At 54.8% G+C, this 21048-nt stretch overlaps 7 protein-coding genes across 7 annotated transcripts; 2 read left to right on the top strand and 5 right to left on the bottom strand.

The window, feature by feature from the left end:
• Positions 1 to 461: 461 nt before the first annotated feature.
• Positions 462 to 2755, top strand: JN550_010280 (uncharacterized protein; the record flags this gene model as incomplete). The annotated part of the gene is made up of 2 exons (XM_049308517.1): positions 462 to 675; positions 753 to 2755. The coding sequence occupies 2 exons, from the start codon at positions 462 to 464 to the stop codon at positions 2753 to 2755; spliced, it is 2217 nt and encodes a 738-aa protein (XP_049167709.1).
• Positions 2756 to 3257: 502 nt separating this feature from the next.
• On the bottom strand, positions 3258 to 5251 carry JN550_010279 (uncharacterized protein; the record flags this gene model as incomplete). Its single annotated transcript, XM_049308516.1, has 2 exons — positions 3258 to 5128; positions 5188 to 5251. The coding sequence occupies 2 exons, from the start codon at positions 5249 to 5251 to the stop codon at positions 3258 to 3260; spliced, it is 1935 nt and encodes a 644-aa protein (XP_049167708.1).
• Positions 5252 to 6579: 1328 nt separating this feature from the next.
• Positions 6580 to 8137, bottom strand: JN550_010278 (uncharacterized protein; the record flags this gene model as incomplete). The annotated part of the gene is made up of 4 exons (XM_049308515.1): positions 6580 to 6638; positions 6715 to 7623; positions 7825 to 7958; positions 8025 to 8137. 4 exons carry the CDS (start codon positions 8135 to 8137, stop codon positions 6580 to 6582), a joined length of 1215 nt encoding a protein of 404 aa, XP_049167707.1.
• A 696-nt stretch (positions 8138 to 8833) lies between these two features.
• JN550_010277 (uncharacterized protein) lies at positions 8834 to 9863 on the bottom strand (the record flags this gene model as incomplete). The annotated part of the gene is made up of 4 exons (XM_049308514.1): positions 8834 to 9100; positions 9184 to 9429; positions 9505 to 9631; positions 9748 to 9863. The coding sequence occupies 4 exons, from the start codon at positions 9861 to 9863 to the stop codon at positions 8834 to 8836; spliced, it is 756 nt and encodes a 251-aa protein (XP_049167706.1).
• Positions 9864 to 10544: 681 nt separating this feature from the next.
• JN550_010276 (uncharacterized protein) lies at positions 10545 to 12468 on the bottom strand (the record flags this gene model as incomplete). The annotated part of the gene is made up of 3 exons (XM_049308512.1): positions 10545 to 10830; positions 10901 to 12131; positions 12267 to 12468. The coding sequence occupies 3 exons, from the start codon at positions 12466 to 12468 to the stop codon at positions 10545 to 10547; spliced, it is 1719 nt and encodes a 572-aa protein (XP_049167705.1).
• Positions 12469 to 12985: 517 nt separating this feature from the next.
• On the bottom strand, positions 12986 to 14483 carry JN550_010275 (uncharacterized protein; the record flags this gene model as incomplete). The annotated part of the gene is made up of 4 exons (XM_049308511.1): positions 12986 to 13073; positions 13127 to 13495; positions 13604 to 14101; positions 14164 to 14483. The coding sequence occupies 4 exons, from the start codon at positions 14481 to 14483 to the stop codon at positions 12986 to 12988; spliced, it is 1275 nt and encodes a 424-aa protein (XP_049167704.1).
• Positions 14484 to 16415: 1932 nt separating this feature from the next.
• Positions 16416 to 17374, top strand: JN550_010274 (uncharacterized protein; the record flags this gene model as incomplete). The annotated part of the gene is made up of 2 exons (XM_049308510.1): positions 16416 to 16902; positions 16959 to 17374. The coding sequence occupies 2 exons, from the start codon at positions 16416 to 16418 to the stop codon at positions 17372 to 17374; spliced, it is 903 nt and encodes a 300-aa protein (XP_049167703.1).
• Between the last annotated feature and the right edge of the window lie 3674 nt (positions 17375 to 21048).

The raw sequence follows: 21048 nt of genomic DNA, 5'->3' as shown, positions 1-21048 counted from the left end.
GGTCTTTGCAGTTCAGGATATCCATAACTACTTCTACTACTCTGCCTCTCGGACAACCTCTTGCCCGCAAGTGGGAACCGGCAGAAGAAAAAGAAAAAATCAGGGTCTGACCCAGAATCGCGGCATTGACGGCAGGTTTCGTCAAAAAGCCCTGCCTGACGTTAGCAGGTCCCCCTGCCCGACTTTTCAGCCAAGACGCAAGCCTAAAGATCAGCTAGGCTCCAGGCAGCCAGGGCTGTCGCCGGTGATCATCCCGTCACCTTGGACACTCGTTAGCCCGCTCTGGCCTGGGCTCTGGAGAAAACCAAGCTCACATAATTTCCTCATCACGACCTATCCTGCGAAACGGACTGCAAAACCAACCCGTCTCCCACTAGATAACCCCTTTGACCGATCTTTTGGACCCCGGACCCTATGTTCAACGCGACAAACCACATGCCTTGCAGGTAGACAGGCAGACCATGGAACTCCGCGACGTTCTGTTCCTTGCAGCAGGTCTCCTGCCGGCTGTCGTCATTGCCGCCCCAGCTGAACAAGCTCAGCGCGTCCTGAACCTACAGGCCGTCTCCCAGCCTGGAGCATCTGCGCCGACATCAGAACAGCCGCCCCAGCACCAGCACCAGCACCAGCACCAGCACCAGCGGAAGCTTCACGGCCGGTTTCTGCATATCACAGGTGCGTTTGGCGGCCACCCGCGGCCACCCATCTCGCTCCGCAGTTCACCCCAGCTAATTGCCTGTTCCGGCTTGCAGATTTCCACCCGGATTCCCACTACAAGACGCACACCTCCACCGCCGAGGGCGATGCATGCCACAGCGGCAAGGGCCCGGCCGGGTTCTACGGCGCTGAGACGTCGGATTGCGACACGCCGCATGCGCTCGTCAACGCGACTTTCGACTGGATAGAAACCCACCTCAAGGACTCGCTCGACTTTGTCATCTGGACTGGCGACTCGGCGAGGCACGACAGCGACGAATCTTTTGGCCGGAGCGAGAAGGAGGTCGTCAACAGCAATCGCTTGATCGCCGACAAGTTCGTCAGCACTTTGTCGGATAGAGGTGGACTATCCATCCCCGTCATACCGACCTTTGGCAACAATGATATCCTGCCGCACAACATCATGGTCGGCGGCCCGAACAAATGGCTGAAGTGGTACACCGATATATGGAAGTCTTTCATCCCCGAGGCGCAGATGCACACGTTTGAGCAGGGCGGCTGGTTCTTCACAGAGGTTGTACCCAACAAACTGGCCGTCTTCAGTTTGAACACGCTCTACTTTTTCGACCGCAATGCTGGCATCGAAGACTGCACGCATCCCTCGGAGCCGGGGTTCAAGCAGATGGAGTGGCTGCGAATCCAGTTGCAGTTCCTGCGAAACCGCGGCATGAAGGCTATCCTGATGGGCCACGTTCCTCCGGCCAGGACCGCTGGCAAGCAGAATTGGGATGAGACATGCTGGCAAAAGTACACACTGTGGCTCCAGCAGTTCCGTGATGTGATTGTTGGGGGCTTGTACGGCCACATGAACATTGATCACTTCTTCCTGCAGGACACCAGAGACATCAACCTGAATTACCTGGAGAAAGGCACCAAGGAGTACGAAAAGCATGTCAGGGACAAGAAAAAGAAACACAGGAAGAAGCACCGTAAGAACCAGGCCGCCAATATTCAACAGGATGGCTTTTCGATTTGGTCAGGCGCCGACTATCTCTCAGAGCTGCGAGACGATTGGGCAAAACTGCCCAAGGCAGCCGTCCGTACGATAAGTGGAAGCGACGTTGAGGCGGAGAAGAAGAAAAAGAAGAAAAAGAAGGATCCTCTTGGTGGGGAGTGGGCAGAGCGGTACCAGTTGTCCATGGTGAGCCCCAGCATAGTCCCCAATTATTTCCCGACGATCCGAGTCTTCGAATACAACATCACTGGTATGGAAGACTCGCCAACCTGGGCCGACGTCATTCGGGACAGCAAGCCGGGTAGACAGAGAGTGGGTGTCGAGGAAAACGGACAACAGCACCCCCTAGATGGCATTCTGGATGAAGACCCTGAGTTTGACATCGACAAGAAGAAGCACAAGAAGAAGGGCAAGAAGGGCAAGAAGGGCAAGAAACCCAAAGACCCATATTTGATCGTTCCGGAACCTCCTTCCAGCACTGCTGGACCTGGACCAGCCTATTCCCCTCAGCCCTTGACCTTGACGGGATATACGCAGTACTACGCGAACCTCACCTACCTCAATAACGACGCTCATGATTTTACCAAGAAACTCAAAGGCTTCGAGGAGGAATTATCTGCCGAGCGCTGGAACGAAGGCGTGCACAAGGGCAAGAAACCCGGCCATAAACCAAAGCCACGGCCCTTTGAGTTCCAGGTCGAGTACAGCACCTTTAACGACACACTCTACAAGGTCAAAGACTTGACTGTAGGCAGCTTTGTTGAGCTGGCATACCGAATTGGGCATGTGAAAACAAAGTCGAAAGCGATGACTGATCGTACTGAAGACACCGAGGTGGAAGAACCCCACGAGGACGACACGCTCGACGTGGATACAGACGAATCCGAGGATGATGATGTTGATGATAGCGACGATGACGATTCCGAACTTGAGACAGAGAAGCACGGCAACAAGAAAGGAAAGAAGGGAAAGAAAGGCAAGAAAAAGAAGAACAAGAAGAAGAAGCACAACGAGGTCTGGCTTCACTTCCTAGAGCATGCCTTCGTCTCCACTATGCCAAAGAAGGATCTGAAAAAGCTCTGATCTTGGGCATCATGAGCTGTCATGTTTTCTTGCGTTGCATGGCATTGCATTGCTTTACCCAAGTGTTATTGTGCTTCTGGCGCGCTTGACGCGCGTGTAGCGGATTAGAAAAGAGACATGGGGTTAGCATGCGTGGCGTTCCGGATTGGCGTATCGATTGAAGCTTCTGCGAGAATATCTTTCTCTCTGTTTAGTCGAAGATTTTTCTGCTCGGGGCTGCCAGCAGCAACAGAGGCGAGCAGGGCAGCCTCTCAATATTGGAAACAAGGGTTGGTTGCATAGTAGTATAATCTGTTTAGAGCATCGGATAGCTAGCATTCAAATTCAGCATTATATCACTCTTGTCGGTCGCTTTCTCATCGTTACCGCCTCCACAACATGTTTCACGCACCACGGTCGACGGGCATAAGTATTGAAAGTCTTCATGATTCGTAAAAGGTCTTCGCGTACATCTAAATGGCGATGCGCTCCATTGGCGTCACTTCAAGCACTATCCACCGCTCTAATCCGAGTCGCTGTCTTCGCTAGAACTCGAGAATCCATTCCACTCCTCCTCCGTATCCTCGGCGAGCAGCTTGGCGTTGGCGTCCTCTTCTGCCTCCTCGTCCTCGTCATCCTGCTCCTCGATCTCGTACGTGCCGCAGATGTCCCACCGGTCGCCGGGCGCCTTGCGGCTGACGTACTTGACGAACTTAAGAGTGCCGCTGTCGCGCAGGACGATGGTCAGCTTGTTCCACGCCGCGGCCTGGAAGAAGAGGATGTTGTCCTCGTCGCCGCTGGACTTGTAGACGGCGGCATCCTCGGCCGTGTCGTCGTCTCCGGCCATGTAGACCTCGTGGCCTCCGACCTCCTCGGGCACTTCCGGCTCTTCAGCCTTCTTCGCCTTGGCTTTGCCCTTGCCCTTTCCGTTGGTCTTGGGGGCCTCTTCTTCCTCTTCCTCCTCGGCTTCATCGTTGTCATCACCCCAACCCGAGGTTGGCGTAATGCCCAGGTTCAGCTCGAGGCGCGGCTTACCCTCGTGGCCGGTGGCCAGAGTGTAGTCCTTGCCCTTGCGGAAGCGCCGCGCTATAACGTCTTGGCTCTCGATCACGCTGCTTGTCGCCATCTGCAGCCAGCGACGGAACTGTGGGCTGGGCAAGAAGTCATCGAGAAGCTCCTGAATTGGCGAGGCTTCCTCCTTGGCCTTGCCCTTCTTGCCCTGCTTCGTCTTGGTTGGTTGCATGTACAGGTAGCGGTGCTTGTGTGGCGGCTTGGCCACTTTCCAGGACCCTTTCTCAATCTCGGCACTGTTCTCAGGTAGAGCTTTTTTGTCTTGTTCCGTGACGTATTCTTGTAACCGCTTGCCGAACTTCTTGTTCAGGAGATCTGGCAAGGTAATGCTGGACGCCTCGTCGAAGTGCTCCTGGACTTGCTCCAAGGTATCTGGCGTCAGATACGTAGGCGCCATGTACTTGAGCAAGAACTCGAGGTCGCCTTCATCGAAGGTTTCTTGGGAATCCGATTTCGGCTTTTCTACAGCGATGGGTGCGGGCTGGGGGGTGTCGTATTGGTCCGGATTCCCTTGAAGCTGCATCAAGCTGCTGTTCTTCGCGTTTTCTTCCTCCGCGCCCTTGACATAGCCTGCCTCGCCGATCTGCGGGATGTGGAACCACCCGCTAATGGCCATTCGTACTCTGCCGCCCTCTTTCTTGAGCTGCTTCTCGTTCTGGGCGTGGTAGACTTCCTCAACATCGTGAAAGCTCTCCCCTGGCTGCACGGCAAAGAAGCTGAGCTGGTTCCAAGCTGGCGGAATGACTTTAGACACATCTGCCTCAGGCGTCTTGGCCTTCTTCCCGTCCTTGCCCTCCCTGTCGCGCACAGGAAACAGTCTCAATGCGCCTCCCCATTCCGGCTTCCACGGTATTTCTGGGTCCGTGAGATACAGGATGTAGCTGACTTTCCTGCTGCCGATCACGTCGTCGTGGCAGAGGAGGTAGGAGCCCGGGGTGTAGACGTTGATTGCCATGTCCGTTTTTCTCCCGCTCAGGGGTCCGCAGCCTGTGATGTGGGCAACGTAGTCCCGGAACTTCTGCGAATACATGGCATCTCGGAGGGCGAGCAGCGAGGGCAGCTTGGACAGGGCCTCGTCGTCCAAACCATCAAGGTTGGCCAAGTCTCCGGACTGGTGTATCTTGTAGATGTCGGTCTCCTTGGGCGTGAAGGAGACATTGTCCTTGATCTCGTCGCGGACAGAGCGCAGCAGCTTGTCGTCGACCAATTGGTGGATAACGCAGTGCTTGTAGGGCGCGGACTCGGCGTATTCCTTTTCGTAGTTATCGGCATGGCTGAACAGGCCCTTCCGAAACCTGGAGGCCGCCTCTGTGTCGCTCAAGGCTGTTGGGTTGCGTGTCAGTTACTCTGCCGGGTATGCGATGCGCAGCTAGCCGACTTACAAGCCTTTGTCTTCTTCTTGCTGGCCTTCTGCCCTGCGGCCTGCGCTTCCGCCTTGCGCTTCATGATGTGGCTTCCAATTGTTTGAGAACAGTAGCTACTCAGTACAAGGGGCTGTCTGCAGCGAAAAGTTTGAGCAGCAATTGAAGCGAGTACACGAGGCTGCCCTGCCGATGGTCAGTCGATCTTTTTCAAATATTTTCGGATCGAACCATGGCAGAATCATCCCCCACTAAAAAGCTCCTGTGGGTCCTCACCGCCCGAAACTGTGGTGGACCACTCACGTCAAGCCGGTCCAGGGGTCTTCTTGCAAAAGCCCAGCGTCCAGACGTCCAAACCTACAGGAGGTGCGGGCTGAGTATCGAGCATAATGCATGAAGCGCCCATCGAATCGCCAGCGCACGCTTCGAGGGCCTCCGACTGGCCACGAGCGACGAGCGACTACGTCCAGCTTCTTCTTTTCAATGCGCCATGCATGATTGACGCCCATTGTTCATTTTCGTCGTCGGGGCCAAAAGCCAGTGCCAATGCCACTGGTGGGCTAGACATGTACCACATAGACGCAAGACCAACATGGGCGGCTATGCATTGATGATCCAAAGGGTGTCGTTCGCCGGGTACTCTAACACGAGTCCGCATTTTTCCATAGGGCGGCTCTGGTGTGGAACAAGCGCCCTTTCTCGCTTTTGCTACCCGTACGTTACACGCCTACATCGGCTACACATACTTGAGTGAGCACATCCGCCGGGTCATGGTCTACGGTACAAGGCCTGTTATGATCAGAAACACACGTAGAAGAGCGATACACAGATGATGAATATTCTCATTTCTTGGCTTACAAGCCCAGCATCCTAGCTCAGAGCCTTGCCGATACCTTAGTTTTGTGAGCTGACCCCGTTCCCTTTTTTTTTTTTTTTTTTTTGAATGACCGTGGGGCTGGGTGCCCAAAACAGCTCTCACAGCCAAAGTTGGTATAGGTTCAGGATGAAATATCTGCGAACTCCCACTCTGCAGGCTACAGAATATCTTTCAGTGAGGAAAAGTGAAGCACCTGCCTGAATGCTCTAGGAGGTAAAGCCATGTGTCTAGAGTATTCATGCAACTTGCTGTCCAATCTTGAGTAGCATTTTAGACTATTGTCACGCACTACGTAGTGACCGGAAATCCCATAACTATCTCTCAATAGGAGGCCTTTCAACATGTGCTATTTGAAATACACTTTCTCGGGTTCAGGTCTATATTTTACTGATAATTTTGCAACTATGGAGTGGACGATTGCAAGCCGAATTGGGAAGCACATGTATAAGATACAGATGAATGTATATTATACCTCAGTGAACTTCTCAAAAGGTCCATCACTGCATTTACTTCCATCTCTGCGAGTATCGTCACTTCTAGCCCCTGCTGGAGATTACCTTCTCAATAGCTGCGATAATCCCTTTGACCTCATCGACTATGACATTGTCAGTAATAGGACCACTTGGAAACCTTCGGAGTCTCGGACAGAGGAAGACATCGATTATACTCACTGGTGTTATAATGTACCATGCTGATCCTGACCACGCCGTCGCTCTCCAGGCCAAGTAGCTCGTATACCAGCCGGTTTGAGTAGAAGGCGCCCCAGCGGAACGCAAAGTTGGACTCGCGCTCGACGGCCTCGACCAGCTCCTGCGAGCTCCAGCCCTTGACGAGGAAGCTCACCGTCGGCACCCGCACCGCCGGGTCCGCGCTCGGCTCCCCGATGATGGTGACGTCCGGCCGCGCAATCAGGAAGTCCAGCAACGTCGCCTGCAGCCGCTGCTCGTGCGCCACGACACCGTCCCACGTCTCGGCCGCCGCCGCCGCGGGGCCCAGGTAGTCCAGCACGGCCGGGATGCTCTGCAGCAGCTCGTAGCTGCCGCCGGCGAGGCCGATCTTTTCCTCGAGCGTGGCGCCGGCCTTGAAGAAGTGGCCCAGCGAGCGCATCGACGAGTCCTGCGCGTGCTGCGAGGCGTACAGCATCGACACGTGCGGCCCGTACACCTTGTACCAGGAGAAGCAGTAGAAGTCGACGCCCAGGGCGGCTACATCCAGCCCCCGGTGCGGCGCGTACGCCACCCCGTCGACGCAGAGCCGCGCCTCCGGACCGGCCGCGTGGACGGCGTCGGCGATGGCCCTAACATTGGTGATGGTGCCCAGGATGTTGCTGGTGTGAGTGCAAGTGACGAGGCGGGTCCGGGACGAGAGCAAGGGTTTGAGATCGTCCACCAGCAACTTGGGGTTGGTGGACTTGGCGGGCGTCCACCACTTGAGAGTTAGCTTCTCCCGCGCCGCAAGGTCGACCCATGGCGCAATGTTGGCCTCGTGATCTATGCTCGAGACAACGATCTCATCTCCTTCCTTGAACTTTAAGGCGTACGAGAGATTGCGGAAGAGCTGTGTCGTCGAGGAACCGAATACTAGTGTGGGCGTGTTAGAGGAAAGTCGTAGTATTGATATAGCAAAGAGGAGGGACCGGGCAGTCGTAGCTGTAAGTGATCCCCCCTATCAGGTTTATCACGCAGGACTTCCGAGTCATGACAAAAGTCCAGTTGCTTTCTAATAACGCACTGTCTCCTCCCTTTACTGACACAATGTTCTCGATGAAGAAAAAGACTCACCAATTTCATCTTCCTTGGCGTTCACGTACTTGGCTGCAGCCGCAAAGCCTTCGGCATACTTCTGAGTGGACAGCTTGCCAACCCGGTATGTGGCGCCCAGTTGGACATTGTTGTTTGTCAAATAGTGGTATATTCTAGGTTGCTGGTGAGTTACCTGAACTAGAACTTCTGCTGCTGGATGAAAATCGGGGTACACTCACGAGTCAACGACCGTGCCGAGAGTTTGACTTCCACCCGCATTGTCAAAGTATACTTGATCCTGCTTCAGGGCTGGGAAGCCGGACCGCACGTTTGAGATGTCGAAGGGAGCCATACTAGACGAAGACTGTCTGCTTTTGCAAGGGCATAAGCTCTGGATGTTATCTTGACGCAGGAGGCCCAGACAGAGAGATGAAGTATAAAAGATCTTTAGTCTCCAGTGACTGAGAAGGTCCGGAGAAAAGGGACAGGAATATTTGTGCTATGAATTTCCGCTCGAGAGGACTTGCTGGCTCAATGAGTTTGGGCACTGAACGATTGACTTTCCGCTTCCAGTAGTCCGCTGTCGGTTTCCCCGCGCCGAACCTCTTGAGTGATGAAATGTATAAGTGGGGTTAAGTCGCCCGAAGCAGACTAATAACGGGATAGATACTCAGATAGGGAGAAGCTATTAGCTAAGACTTGCATGAGCTCACGGTGCATTGATATACTTGAGAAAGCATTGACAGAGGGTTCATAAGGGCCTGTATCACGACGAGCAATACCACAGCCGTCATACAACCTCCAATATAATAATTCCCTGAGCCACCACTTCGTAGATGGAGTGCACCCTCATCAGGTAGCGCTTAAGAAAACGACCTTCATGCTTTGACAACACATAAAACTGAAATTTGCTCTCTTCACGGGCGTCGAATTTGTAGTCGTCAGTCATGGCTTCTTTGGGCTTTTCTATAAACAATGCCCTGACATTCTCTAAGTCTACAATGCCCTGATCCCCTTAGTTGCAGCTAATACACTCTGCCTTTGTCGACTATAGCTTCCCGGCCTTCTGGTCAACTGTTTTCCTCAGCAATGCAATAACCTCCGACGGGTCCTTGGCCCCAAACACCGCACTGCCCGCAACAATGACGTTGGCACCCGCGTCCGCGGCCTGGTCGATCGTGCCCGGTCCCAGACCGCCGTCGACCTCGATGTTCAGCTCCGGGTACTTCTTCCTCAGCTCCTGCACCTTTGGAAGCTCCGAAGCCATGAACTTCTGCCCACCGAAGCCGGGCTCGACCGTCATAATGAGGACCATCTGTGCGACAACATCAGCGTCAGTATTCCGTACACGTTCCTGACACCCCTGCAAGCATGCAAGGTGGCTGTATCTGAACTTACGTCCGGTCTCTCCTTCTCGTCCGAGCTCTCCAGAATCTCGGTCAGGACCTCGACGCCCGTCGCGGGCTTGAGTGCGATGCCGGCCAGCATGCCCTGGTCGTGGATGTAGCGGATCAGCTCCTTGGGGTTTGTTTTGGCGTCGCTCTTGCCCTCGGGGCTCTCGGCGGCGCTGGAGAAGGCGGCCTCGTAGTGGAAGCAGTAGAGATCGCAGCCGACGTTCTTGAATTCCTTGACCCATTTCTTGGGCTGCAGCGGGAGGTTAGCCGCTGAACACTCGCCATCCCACGGGCGTTTCTAGCCGGCGGGTATTGCACCACGTACCTCGGCGATCATCATGTGGCAGTCAAAGGTCCCGCGCCCGTATTTCGCGCTCGGCTTGTCGACGTGCTTGCGGATCTTGGCCACGACCGGCGGGCCGAAGGTGAGGTTCGGTACGAAGTGACCGTCCCTAGTTTTGATTGTCCGTCAGCATGTGGTCGTTTCCAGCAATATACATAACTTAATCGCACCAGCATATTGCACTTCCACGTTTTCCCTCCCCCCAGGAGATATGTGTACACCTACATGATGTCGACATGGAGCCAATCAGCTCCCTGTTCCATGGTCCTCCTGCAGTCGGCACCAAGGTCCGCGAAGTCCGCCGAGAGGATGGAGGGCGCAATAATCGCTTTCGGAGCCATGTTGACGACGATAAGCAGCACGGGGGGTAAGTGAAATAGCTGTATGGTAACCGTAAACCGGCGCAACTGTTGCTTTAGAGGCAGATATACTTTTCTACAAAGCTCGAGACAGACGTCACACACGAAAATGTCGATCGCGGGGCAGTTGGATCATCGTGCCCGCCATAACTTAGGCCGTGAGGCACCCCTGTCAGAAGGCTGGCAAGGAGGGGTCCCGGGGCGGGGCGCCAACGGGAAGCCCCCCGGAGGAGGGCACTACATGGCTACCTTTGGTATGTATTAGAAGTCCGGCACAGGGCTGGGCTAGGTAGGGAATTAACTACTAACCATAAGGCGCTTGATGACTTGTGGTGTGCAGGTGGTCGTCGTCTCTATTATGCTCGTCGAAGACCGAAGTCAGCTCTAGCCAAAACCTACAGCACATTCTACCCTTCGATGGGAGACACCAGTCTCATCTCTGAGCACTATAGGCCGAGTGCTTGCTCGATCATGGAGTTGTATACGATTTCAGGCACGACAAGAAGTTCATATAGACATCGAGTGGTGGTAAATGCAGAATCCTCTATTGACCGACGCATCATTGCTTTTGCCCACTGACTACAAAGATAAAATACCGCCTCCTAGGTATACAATCACGCAAGGCGATCCTGATACGTAGGCACATTACTCTTGTGAAGGCACCTATTCCTCAGCAACCACCGGCTGAGCCACCGGCTCATCCTCATAGTCGTCGTCGAAGCTACCAGCGGGGACCTCGTACAGCCGCAGAATGGACTTGTTGGGGTCCTTGACGAGGATAAACTTGCCCTCCTCGCGCTTAAGACACATGTCGGCGATGGTGCGGACAATACCCCATCCGTTGTTCAGGGACAAGTTCATCTGGTTGGCGAAGTCCTTAGGCTTCCAGCCAACAACTCCCAGGATGACGTGCTTGTCGTTGGACTTGGGGTTGGCTCGGGACACGAAACTATAGTTGCAGTTAGCAAAAAGCACAGCACGGTTGCGGGGGTTAGTGGAACGGTAAATCGTGTACTTACCCAACCTTCATCACATCGGCCTTGGAGAGGATGCTCTGCACGGTCCAACGGGCCAGCTTGACGCTGTTGTTCTTCATCTCCGTCGCGACGACGGCACCACGCTGGCTGACAAGCTTCGTTCGCCAGTCCAAGGCTCCGCCACTACCCTGGGCCTTGTTGTCGAACTCGTTGAGCGCCTTGACGGTCACAAACTGGTCCTCGCCGCTGATGGCGTTCTTCTGGACGGCATCCAACTCAGTACGCACGACAATGTACATTGGCTCCTCCTCGTTGAGGGACAGATCGAACTTGCGGTACTTGTAGGCCTTGCTGGCAGGCGGCTCGGTCTCCTCGGAAGCATTGTAGAAGGGGTTCTCGTGGGCCATGTCGACCTTCTGGCTCTCCAGAACAACCTGGTTGGCAAAGTTGTGGTTGATGTAGGTGGCCTCCTCAGCGAGCGCCGGGGGTTGGTTGATACCATCCTTGCTGCCGTCAGTGCCCTCCTGCGGCGCATCGGCGGCGTTCTCGTTGACGGTCACCATGTCGAGCGCAGCGTTGTCACGCTTGTCCAGGAAGATCTTGTTGCCCTGTCGCACGATGACAATGTCCCAAGAGTAGACTGATCGGGGAGCACACATCAGCATGGACAGAATGCTGTCGGTGGCGAAAATGGTAGCCTCATCCTTCTCGGCCAACTCCTGGATGACAGGATCCGACGACGTAGTAACATTGTACGTGGCGCGGTCCACAGTTGTGAGTCTCTTCTCTCCGGTCTTGGCGGTGGTCTTGTCGTAGGCACGGTCGTAGTAGTATAGGAAACCGTAGCTCTCAACGTCCTCGCCCTCGTCGGTATCCAGGTTGAGCTTGGCCAGCCTGTTGAAGTCGATCTCCTCGAGGAGCTTCCAGTCTGCCTTGACGTTGATACTGGCGTCTCGGTTCCTTTGGGGCTTGTCGTAGTCCTTCCAGCCAAAGCGGCGACCTCCCCTTCCACCTCCTCTGCCTCCGCGGCTGTCGTAACCACCACCGTAACCGCCTTGCTGCCCGCCGCGTCCGCCGCGCTGGAGCTGGGTCCTGCCGCCCCTACCACCCTGCTGGACACCACCACGCTGGCCACGGCCGCCGCGAGTGAAGACGGCGCCGCGACCGAATCTGGTCTTCGTAGGTTCTCTGCTGACGATGGAGAAGGAGGATTCGTCCTCGGCCACTGGTGCGGCAAAGACGGGGGCGCTGCCGGCTCCGTAGATCTGCTGGTCTGGATCGTGCGAGTCAGTCTCTGAATACTCCCGTGGAAAACCATCGCAAAGTGGCCATCCCCCATGACAGGCCCGACCCGAACCGTCATGTCGTGATCCTCGCGAAATCGCCGCACGGGAACGCATTTACGTACCTCTGTAGTTGCGGTTGTACTGCTGTCTGCCACCGCGTTCTCTGTCCTTGCTGTCGGCCGTCCAGTCAGCCATGCGGCCGAGCTTGTCGCCCTTGGAGAAGGGCGCATAGGGAACACCGTTCAAGGTGGTCTCCTCGGTGGTGGGCGGGCCCCATCCATCCTCAGCGGGCAGGGCCGCGATGAGGTCGGCCAAAGAAGCCATTTTCGGTCTTTCTGTAGTTCGAATACGAAGCAGGGTATCTGCGTGCGATACCTGGACGTGCAAATAGGCGGGTTTCGAAGCGGACTGCCGGTTTCGCGATGCGGCCACAAATTCTTGTCGGTGCTTGAATTTGTGTCAATATTTCACCTTTGGTGGGGTAGTGGGGCTGAGACATCTGACTGGACCACTTATGGACACGGCACCGTGCACCGGACGCCGCTAAGCAGGCAAGAGGAACTTTGGCACACTGTGCGCGATACCCATCCTGCACTGATAGACTGGAAGACTGTATAATCTGAACGTCACGCCCCCGTCTATGTCTTTCATAGGGTACCATCCTTGAGGGCAAAACGGGATGCTTTTAAAGGTCATGCAGATTCGGTTGATATCGTTAAATATATATACTACTTCAAAGCCGTTCCACCGAGTGTCATGCCTTGCCAAACGCCATGCTGAACACCAGTGCTTCGAGTTGCGCCGTTATATCATATAGGGACATTGGTCAGTCCGCCGGCGCTCAAAATGCTATGTTCAGCTCTGGCTTGGTGGAAAACACCGCGTTCAGTGCATCACGCACTTCGAACTCCTCCATGACTGCACCAAAGCTGCCGAGCAGATGAGTACTAATGCTGACGCTGATGGATTTAGTTGGACTTACCCATAACATCGAACTTTGCCCCTTAGCTCATCCGTGAGCTTGTTAAAATCCTCATGTCTTAGCTCCGTCAGTCTTGGGTGCCCCTGGATCATGCCCCAGGCCATGACCGGCGTGATCTCGCCGTCCAGGTCGAGCTTCTTGCTGAGGTTGAGCAGTGTCGACAGCTCTCCCTTTGAGATCTCCCAAGTGCGCTGCCCCGACCTGTTCTGGTCTGGCTGCGCGTGGTTGTACCCAAACGGTATGTCGTTGTTCAGTTCGCTGAACGGTTCCGGCGGGCACGACGCCATGAGCGCATGGCCGCAGGGCTCACGAGTGTCGCTTGCCCTGTCGACCAGCCACGGCATGTGATCCATGCACGGCTTCTCGAGCCTAATGTCACCCCAAGGCGCTGCCGTTAGCTAGACTGTCTTCTCTAACGCGGCCTCATAGATTCACTTCAACACATGTGCAGTGGGTGCTCAAGCGGGCATTCAGAACGGGGGAGGTGACATATATGCCTTCGAGGGGTCATCGGGGTTCTCGTACGTTAAAACGAAGTCTATCCCTGCTTGTTCGTAATCAACACGACTTGCGAGCGACTGTTGTTGACTAACATTGCGCGAGTGCTGGCGCTGATGTGAATGTTGATGTTGCTGGATGCCCACCATGTGCGATGAGGCAGACAGCGACGGCGCAGTCGACTGAGAAGTCAAAGGCGGCGTGTAAGCCGTCGCAGCAGAGCCTGGCGCGTAGCTGTTCCCGGAGACGCTGGCGCTCGATGTGTAACCGAGACTAGGGCTCGGATTGCTGGGCAATTCGTCTCTAGCGCTAGGTGGCGCTGGAGACAGCCCATTCTGACCGAGGAGGCTCTTGAGTTGTCGGTTTTCTTCCGCAAGCTTAGCCTTGTCTTGTGAGACAGTGCTGTAGACCTCTTTCAGGCGGAGGACTTCATCTTCAAGAGCCTTGATGTACAGCTCCTTGCGCTCTCGATGAGTCCTGCAACAGCATTAGCATATGGTATGGCTACCGAGCACCTCGAGACCAAACGCTTCTTGTACCTTTGTGCCTGGCGATTCAATTCTTGTCGGCGTGTTAGAGCCGGCTTGCTGTCCGGTTTGGGACCTCGTCGCTTTACCGGCTGGCCATCTCTTGTAGTCCTCTTCTCAGTCAAGCCCTTGAGGAAGCCCAAGTTCAATGAATTTAGCCCCCCCTTATCGTGCCCGTTTCCTGGGGCGTGGCCCCCTACATGATTGTGCGGAGACGATGACGACGACATCGATTGGGTCTGCTCGTATAGAGATCCCAGGGACGGCCGACGGCCGGGTGAACAGTGGTGCGTCGGCGAAGGATAGGCGCCTGCTCCTCTAAAGTTAGTCATCTTCGCCATGGTATCCGAGTGTGAAGTTGAAGTTGAGCGACGGCAGACAGCAACGCAAGCATCCTGCAACCCGGTCCAGACGACTTCATCGGCAGCGCGACGGCTCCAGATCGGTGGATCTATAAGAGGTAAAGGACATAATACGCCGAGAGCTACGTACCGAAAGTTGCTTCCCGCTCGGCAGCTGCCGATTCTCCCAGATCAATGCCTTTCGCAGTCACAGCGACGATGTTCTGGTTCCGGGAGGGAGATCCAACGTGGAGAATGGGTTGTTAACAGGCGGTTTTGAGTTTTGATTCATGCGAGGACCGCAAGGCTATAGGACAGCAGGTGTATCTGATAAAATATGAAACGGCTCTGCTCGAGCGTGCACGCACTGGGGGCCCTGTTCCCCAGGACCCTTGACGTCGAGACGCAAACCCCGCGATGCGATGGGCCAGAGGTTCTGGATCGCGGTCGGTTTCAGAGATACCCGCCAAACACTTCTGGCGTCTCCCGCCCGCAAAGACAGGCTGGGCCTTGGCGGTAATATGTTAAGGAGGTACAAAGCGGAACCAACGGACTCGATGAGCTCAGAGATCGACTAACAAGCCTGAGCTAGTGAGGGCATCGCCTCGGGAAGAGCTGAGCTTATTTGGAATTTCACAACTGGGCTGTGCTCGAAGAGGTCGAGGTAAGGAACAGGGGAGATCCAGGCGCAGTGTCAAGTGTTTGTAAGTCGAACATTTTGCGACCTGCGGGCTCACGTTCAATTTATTGGCCAGAGGTCGTGGTGCGCTAGTCCATTGCAGATACTGATGTTGATAGGATTGCTGCGCTTGTTACTTACCTAAAGGACGTGCGAAATGCACAAGGTGTCCGAAGTGCATCAACCCATGGAGAAACGATTATTGCAGGCCGTTGAATTGGTAGTGCGGTCATATTTCTTGGTGCCGATAATCGAGAAGCTGCCAGAACCTCGAATCTTGCCTGGAAACATGTTGCTGCGAATGATGTCCCGCGGAAACGTGTGAATTCCATGTTGTCATCCTGTGAACATGCGTGTGAGAGATGACTTGCGCCCCAGCACACGCGTGTGGCGACGCTTACAGCGACGATCTCATTGGAAGGTCCACCGAAACGAGCTGATGTTTTGCTATCAGCCGAACCCCCGGGTGAGTAAGCACTTGTTGGTCATCCTAGCTGAATTCAGCGTGGAACTGGAATTCTTATGAGCGAGAAGCACCTGTGTCAGACGACCACGGGAGGGACCGAGGGGGAAGCCGTTGGGTGCATCTCCTACCTGCTAGCGGCCGCAACACAGAATGCTGGAATAGCATATAGGTCCGCTGGTGGAGCGCAGTGAACGAGCCAATAGAAGTTACAGCCAGACAAGAAAAGGTGTATAGGAACAACGCAATCTTGTCGAGCACACTATGGTCAAAGCAAAGCTATGTTGGGATCTAGCTCGCATGATGCCAAACAACGGAGAGCAGAGTGTGGAAGTGGGTCACTCATCGGAGCCGTTGAGTCTCGTGGTTCGGCATGTGCGCTTTGCAGATCCGGAAATCAGTGACCTCATCACAAGACGAGTTAAATTGAACCTCAGGGCCTCTGAAGTTAAAGGGTCGGTCGCGACTGTCCACCAAAGAAATAGTTTCAAGTTCCAGTACTAGCGGTTTCGTAGCGTTGTTTCATTTCCCGAGTCGCCCGATATAAGTGAGTTCAATCTGTCTCGACTGTTTACCTGCACGGCCAGTTGGCCAGCGCTGTAAGGCTGAAACATCAGGGTTTCGATTCACCATTCAGAAGTCCAGCCTTCACCAACCAACCCTTGAAGACCGCCCCGAATCCCTCTTGGAAGGTCGCTCTTGTCGTGGCTTTAGTCTTGGGGGTACGGTTGGGCATACACCAACTGCCGGATTCTTCTTGATCTCGCTCAATTTTCCCGCCATGGCTGGCGCGCTCCTCGGCAACTTGCGTGGTGCCTTTATCGTTGCTCCGTGGGTGGGTTACCTAGCCCTAGCAGATGTCGCTCTATCACTACTCCTGCCCGTGAAGCTCATTGCACCTAACTTGGTATACAATATCTCATCCGGGATCGCGTCCTCGGTTTGGAAATGGGTTCAGGTCATATTTGAGAGGGTCAACGGCGCCAATATCACTATCTCTGGCGACAAGCTGCCGAAGGGCGAGTCGGCCATCGTGATCGCCAATCATGTCACCTGGGCCGACTTCTACATGATCCAAGCGTTGGCGGTGCGAGCTGGCATGTTGGGACGCTGTCGTTGGTTCGCCAAGATCCAGCTGCGTGTGGTGCCTTTCCTCGGCTGGGGACTCTGGGCAATGGGTATGCCCATGGTTAGCCGAAACTGGATGCGGGATCAAAGGGAGCTGGATCGCGTCTTCAGTGGTATTGTTGGCAGGAAATGGCCGACATGTAAGTTGCAGAATGCAGAGCCGTAATATTACCATAACCGTTGACGATCCATGCAGGGCTCATAAGCTTCAGTGAAGCAACGCGCTTCACGCCGCAGAAGTACGAGGAGACAAAGGTGTGGTGTACACAGAACGACCGGCCTGTACCCAAACACCTTTTGTACCCTCGCACGAAGGGTTTCATCACAACGATCCAGCATCTGCGTAAAGCACCGCATGTCAAGGCTGTTTATGACCTCACAATCGCGTATCAACACGGCGACGAGTTTCACGAGGCTCCCAATATGTGGGAAACGCTGAAGCTTTCGGATATCAGCAGCCAGCATGGCTACAAATTTCATGTCCACGCACGCCGCTTTCCGTTGGAGGAGCTACCACACACTGACGAGGAGCTTGCCAAATGGCTTGAGTGCCGATGGGTGGAGAAAGGTGAGTGGTTGGACAGGAAGAAGAAAGAATGGTCTGCATGTTAGATCGACTGGCACAACCACCGCCACACAGACATGTCTAAGACTGGTCCTGCGATAACGTGCGTCCTGGGATCAAGCTGCACCCTGCATATCGTAGCAGACCGATCATGCAGGACATCCAGCCATATCGACATAGGGTATGCATTAAAGGTCCAGACCCTTCTGCCTAAACCCGGTTGTATTGAGACGTCAGGTGTTGTTGGTTCCATATCGCATGACTACCCTAGAACCGTATACATAATTGCCTATTCAAAGCGGCATCAAGTCCATTGCAGAGCTTAATGGTGGCGTAGGCCATGAGAGCAAACGATCAAATTGTGTAACACAGCAGTGCGCCAGCTTGCTCTGCAATGCCATAACCAGTCGAGAAGGTCACCACCGGAGCGTGTGGCATACCAAAATAAGAGGAATTGGTAATCGCGAGTAACATTCCTGTAATGGTAAGTTTCTCGCTCAAGTTACAGGTCTATACATTATAGCATCGCGTCACTGTACGTCAATCTTCCCGTATCGAGTGACAAAAGAAATCGGACGGGCTTCCTTTCGAGTAGAAGATGCAGAATCGAAGACAAACACTTGCATGAGCCGGTCAAGCGTCTCGGGACCAAGACTAGTCCGCATTGACAAGTCTACATCTCTCGCGGCGTGTTACCAATGAATCCTGAAGGATAAACGCTATCACCACCTGCCTCCAGATGGGACGTTGTCGCCCATATGAGGTGCGAATTCCATCGGCAAGGCCCCCTCTCTCATGCACTGGGGTCAGGGTTCGGGTGGTATTACTGGCCAATGGCTCACCAAATCCATGGCAGTTCGGGATGAACGTTAGTACGGGGAGGCCATTGGCTAGTGTTGTCAGGGGCTCAACAAGAACATCATGCGACTATCGTCTTCAGCGGATCGCGGCTTGCCTCCACCTAGCCGCTGCATCGACGAGTCAGCCAAACGCGCCATCAGAGTGGCACGGCGTGAGGTAGCCAGGATTTGGAGAAAATGTGGGCAATTACTGCCGCCTCAGTAGTTCCGCACACTCTCACAGGGTTGCGCAGGTACTCTATCCCATCAGGATGTGATGGAGTGACAATGGCGATCAAGTGCACTCAGGTGTGAATCGTGATATCCGCGATGATACACTTCAATACTGAGACATGCTTCCCCAACTTGACCTGCGTCATTGCTGGCCGTGACGTGCACCGCAATCCAGCCATGGTAGGTCTAAACGAAGCTGCCGGCGTCGATCGATTCTTGACCGACTTGGGCCCCAGCCGTAAAGGCACTCTATCCTGCAATCGTCATTGGCGCCTGAGGGAGTATTGCATGGTCACTATTGGAGAAGCCAGAGGGACGTTTGGAGATCTCCTCTGGGCTGATCAAGTCGAAACAACCATCAACCTGTGAGTGACAATCCTACCGAAAATGTTTCATTTGTGCCACGCTGATTTGTCCTGCCATGCGTGACAATGATCGTGGGCAAGTGGACATCACCCTCATAGTGCCGCTACTACCCTCGATGATGGTTATAGGCTATACCCCACATTTTGGTTTGCAGTCCAAGAAGAGTGCGTCTATCATGGAGGTCTCTCCTTGATGGTTGGCTAGTTAGAATGGCCAAAGTGTTGAATTTCATTACCGATATGATATGTGAGAATAATGCGTGGCAGTTTCAAAGAAATGTAGACATGCCTGGCACGTTGCCAGGCTCACGGGATGGACGGATTGGTTGACAACCCACCCATCAAAATATGACAAGCAGTGGAAAACCAAGCCGTCAGCTTCAACGGCAAAGATATTGTAGGAAGAACATGGAAGAAGCAAAAGGACACACACACACACAAAGGCCTCAGGGTCTGACGTGGGGGTGAGAACCATTCGTATCTGACTGCTTGCTACCAGGTTGCCCTTGCGAGGCTTTGCAACAACGCCAAAGTTTCCAAGAGGATTGCTGGCGTGTATAGATAACTAGGCACATTAGCCGGGGACTGCATGCATAATCGTGGTCAGAGATTCCTTCAGCAGCAGAGCAACCGGAAGAGGCGATGGCCATCCATCGGCCAACGGTGCTCCCAGACCACTGCGTTGACGGTGCGCTGCCGCCCCAGAATATGCTGCCAGGGATCAAGCAGGTCGTCAGGTCGTCAGCAACGGGTGCCGGGGCGCGCGTTGATGCTAAGAGAGGACCGAGAAAGAAAACCACAGCGCATGACAACGGGCAGTGATCCACTAGGCTTCATTTGCTCCTAGTGCCATGTGCACCTAGGAAGCAGCTGTCACTCCCATTGGCTTCCCGACGGCGCGCTTCCCCTCATCGTGCCACGGAGCTGCAGTGCGACAGTCACGTGTAAGACCGGTGGTATTGTGGCTGCGAGGAATGCAGGCCTTGGGTGTGTGAAGAGCGAAGGGCGGCTGCGACTATTGTCGTCTGTGAGCGAAGGACGAGGGGGACAAGGTTGGCTCCCTTGAGCGTTTCTGGACTAGCCACGGGCTTCTTCTCCCTTGCGACTGCAGCCCAGTTGTTCCAAGTGGAGGAGGGGAGGGAGTCGTCCAGGTGTGTGGTGAGGTGAGGTGAGCGATGCCATGCCATGCCATGCCCTGCTCCCCGTGCCACCAGCTCCCAAGCCAAAGCAGACCAAAAGAGGAACCGTCCATGCACTCTCTTGGTGGTGGTCTGGTGGGTGGTGTGGGCAAAACGTGCAGGTCCATGTCCAATGCCCACGGCCACGTCCCAATGTCGTCCCAATCGCACCGGTGTGGATCCCCCCATCTTTTTTAACCCAGTAAAAGTAAACGCATAATAGAGCACATCAACACAAGGGCGGCTCGGACTAGGACTGGGACTGGGACTGGGACTGGGACGGGGACTGGGACGGGACTGGATGCACAACACAGCACGACGAGCTGACGGGCGAGACGGACCAGAGCGGGAACAACGCAACTGATGCATCAACCTCCCCATGGTCCAAACACTCCTCTGAAGCCGTGAGTCTGAAAAAAAGAGACAAAAAGTCTGCCACCCTTTTTAGACTTTTGCCCATCCGTGATCAGACCTTACAAACCCCCAGCTGCACTCTCGCCCATTTCACGATTCCGCCTGTCAGTGTCAGCTTTGGCTTATCGCGCGCGTTCGTGCTTCTACATACTCTACCCTCTGTTCTAGTTGCCGCCCTAGACTGCTGCCCGCCCGACTAGTTGATCCTCACGGGTCTCATTCGCCAATTCCAACTTCTACCAACAGTCGCCGCGCTCCTGCTTTCGAGGTGTATCCTCCCTCACGCTCTCTGCCTCCCTCTGTGCCAGCTCGATCGTCGACAGCTCCCGTGCGAGCACAGACACCCACTCCCGCCTCGACCCGACCAGCCGGACACTCGACCGAGTCGGCCACAGCTATCCCCCGATAGCTCGAGCCGGTGACCTCGTCGGGTCCAGCTTGTCGACCTTGCCTGCGTCGACCACGACTCCAGTCATGTCTCTCGGCCTTGCAGGCTTCTAGCTCTGGCTCAGCGCCAGAATTTCTGGCTTCACAACGTCATCGTCGATATAACCGATTGGAACCCCGGTTCACGCCAACTTCGTTGGGCTCCCGACGCGCTTGCTGCCCTGCTACCCGCAGCAACTGCCACGCCGAACCGCATGGACGCGTACCCCCCGATGCTGCCATTGGAAGTGCAAACCCGTCCTAC

This window comes from Neoarthrinium moseri (genome assembly GCF_022829205.1).
Source record: "Neoarthrinium moseri strain CBS 164.80 chromosome Unknown scaffold52_Wmoseri_CBS_16480, whole genome shotgun sequence".
Classification (NCBI taxonomy): domain Eukaryota; kingdom Fungi; phylum Ascomycota; class Sordariomycetes; order Amphisphaeriales; family Apiosporaceae; genus Neoarthrinium; species Neoarthrinium moseri.
Note: the sequence above shows the minus strand (reverse complement) of the source record. Positions and strands in the feature narration are given on the sequence as shown.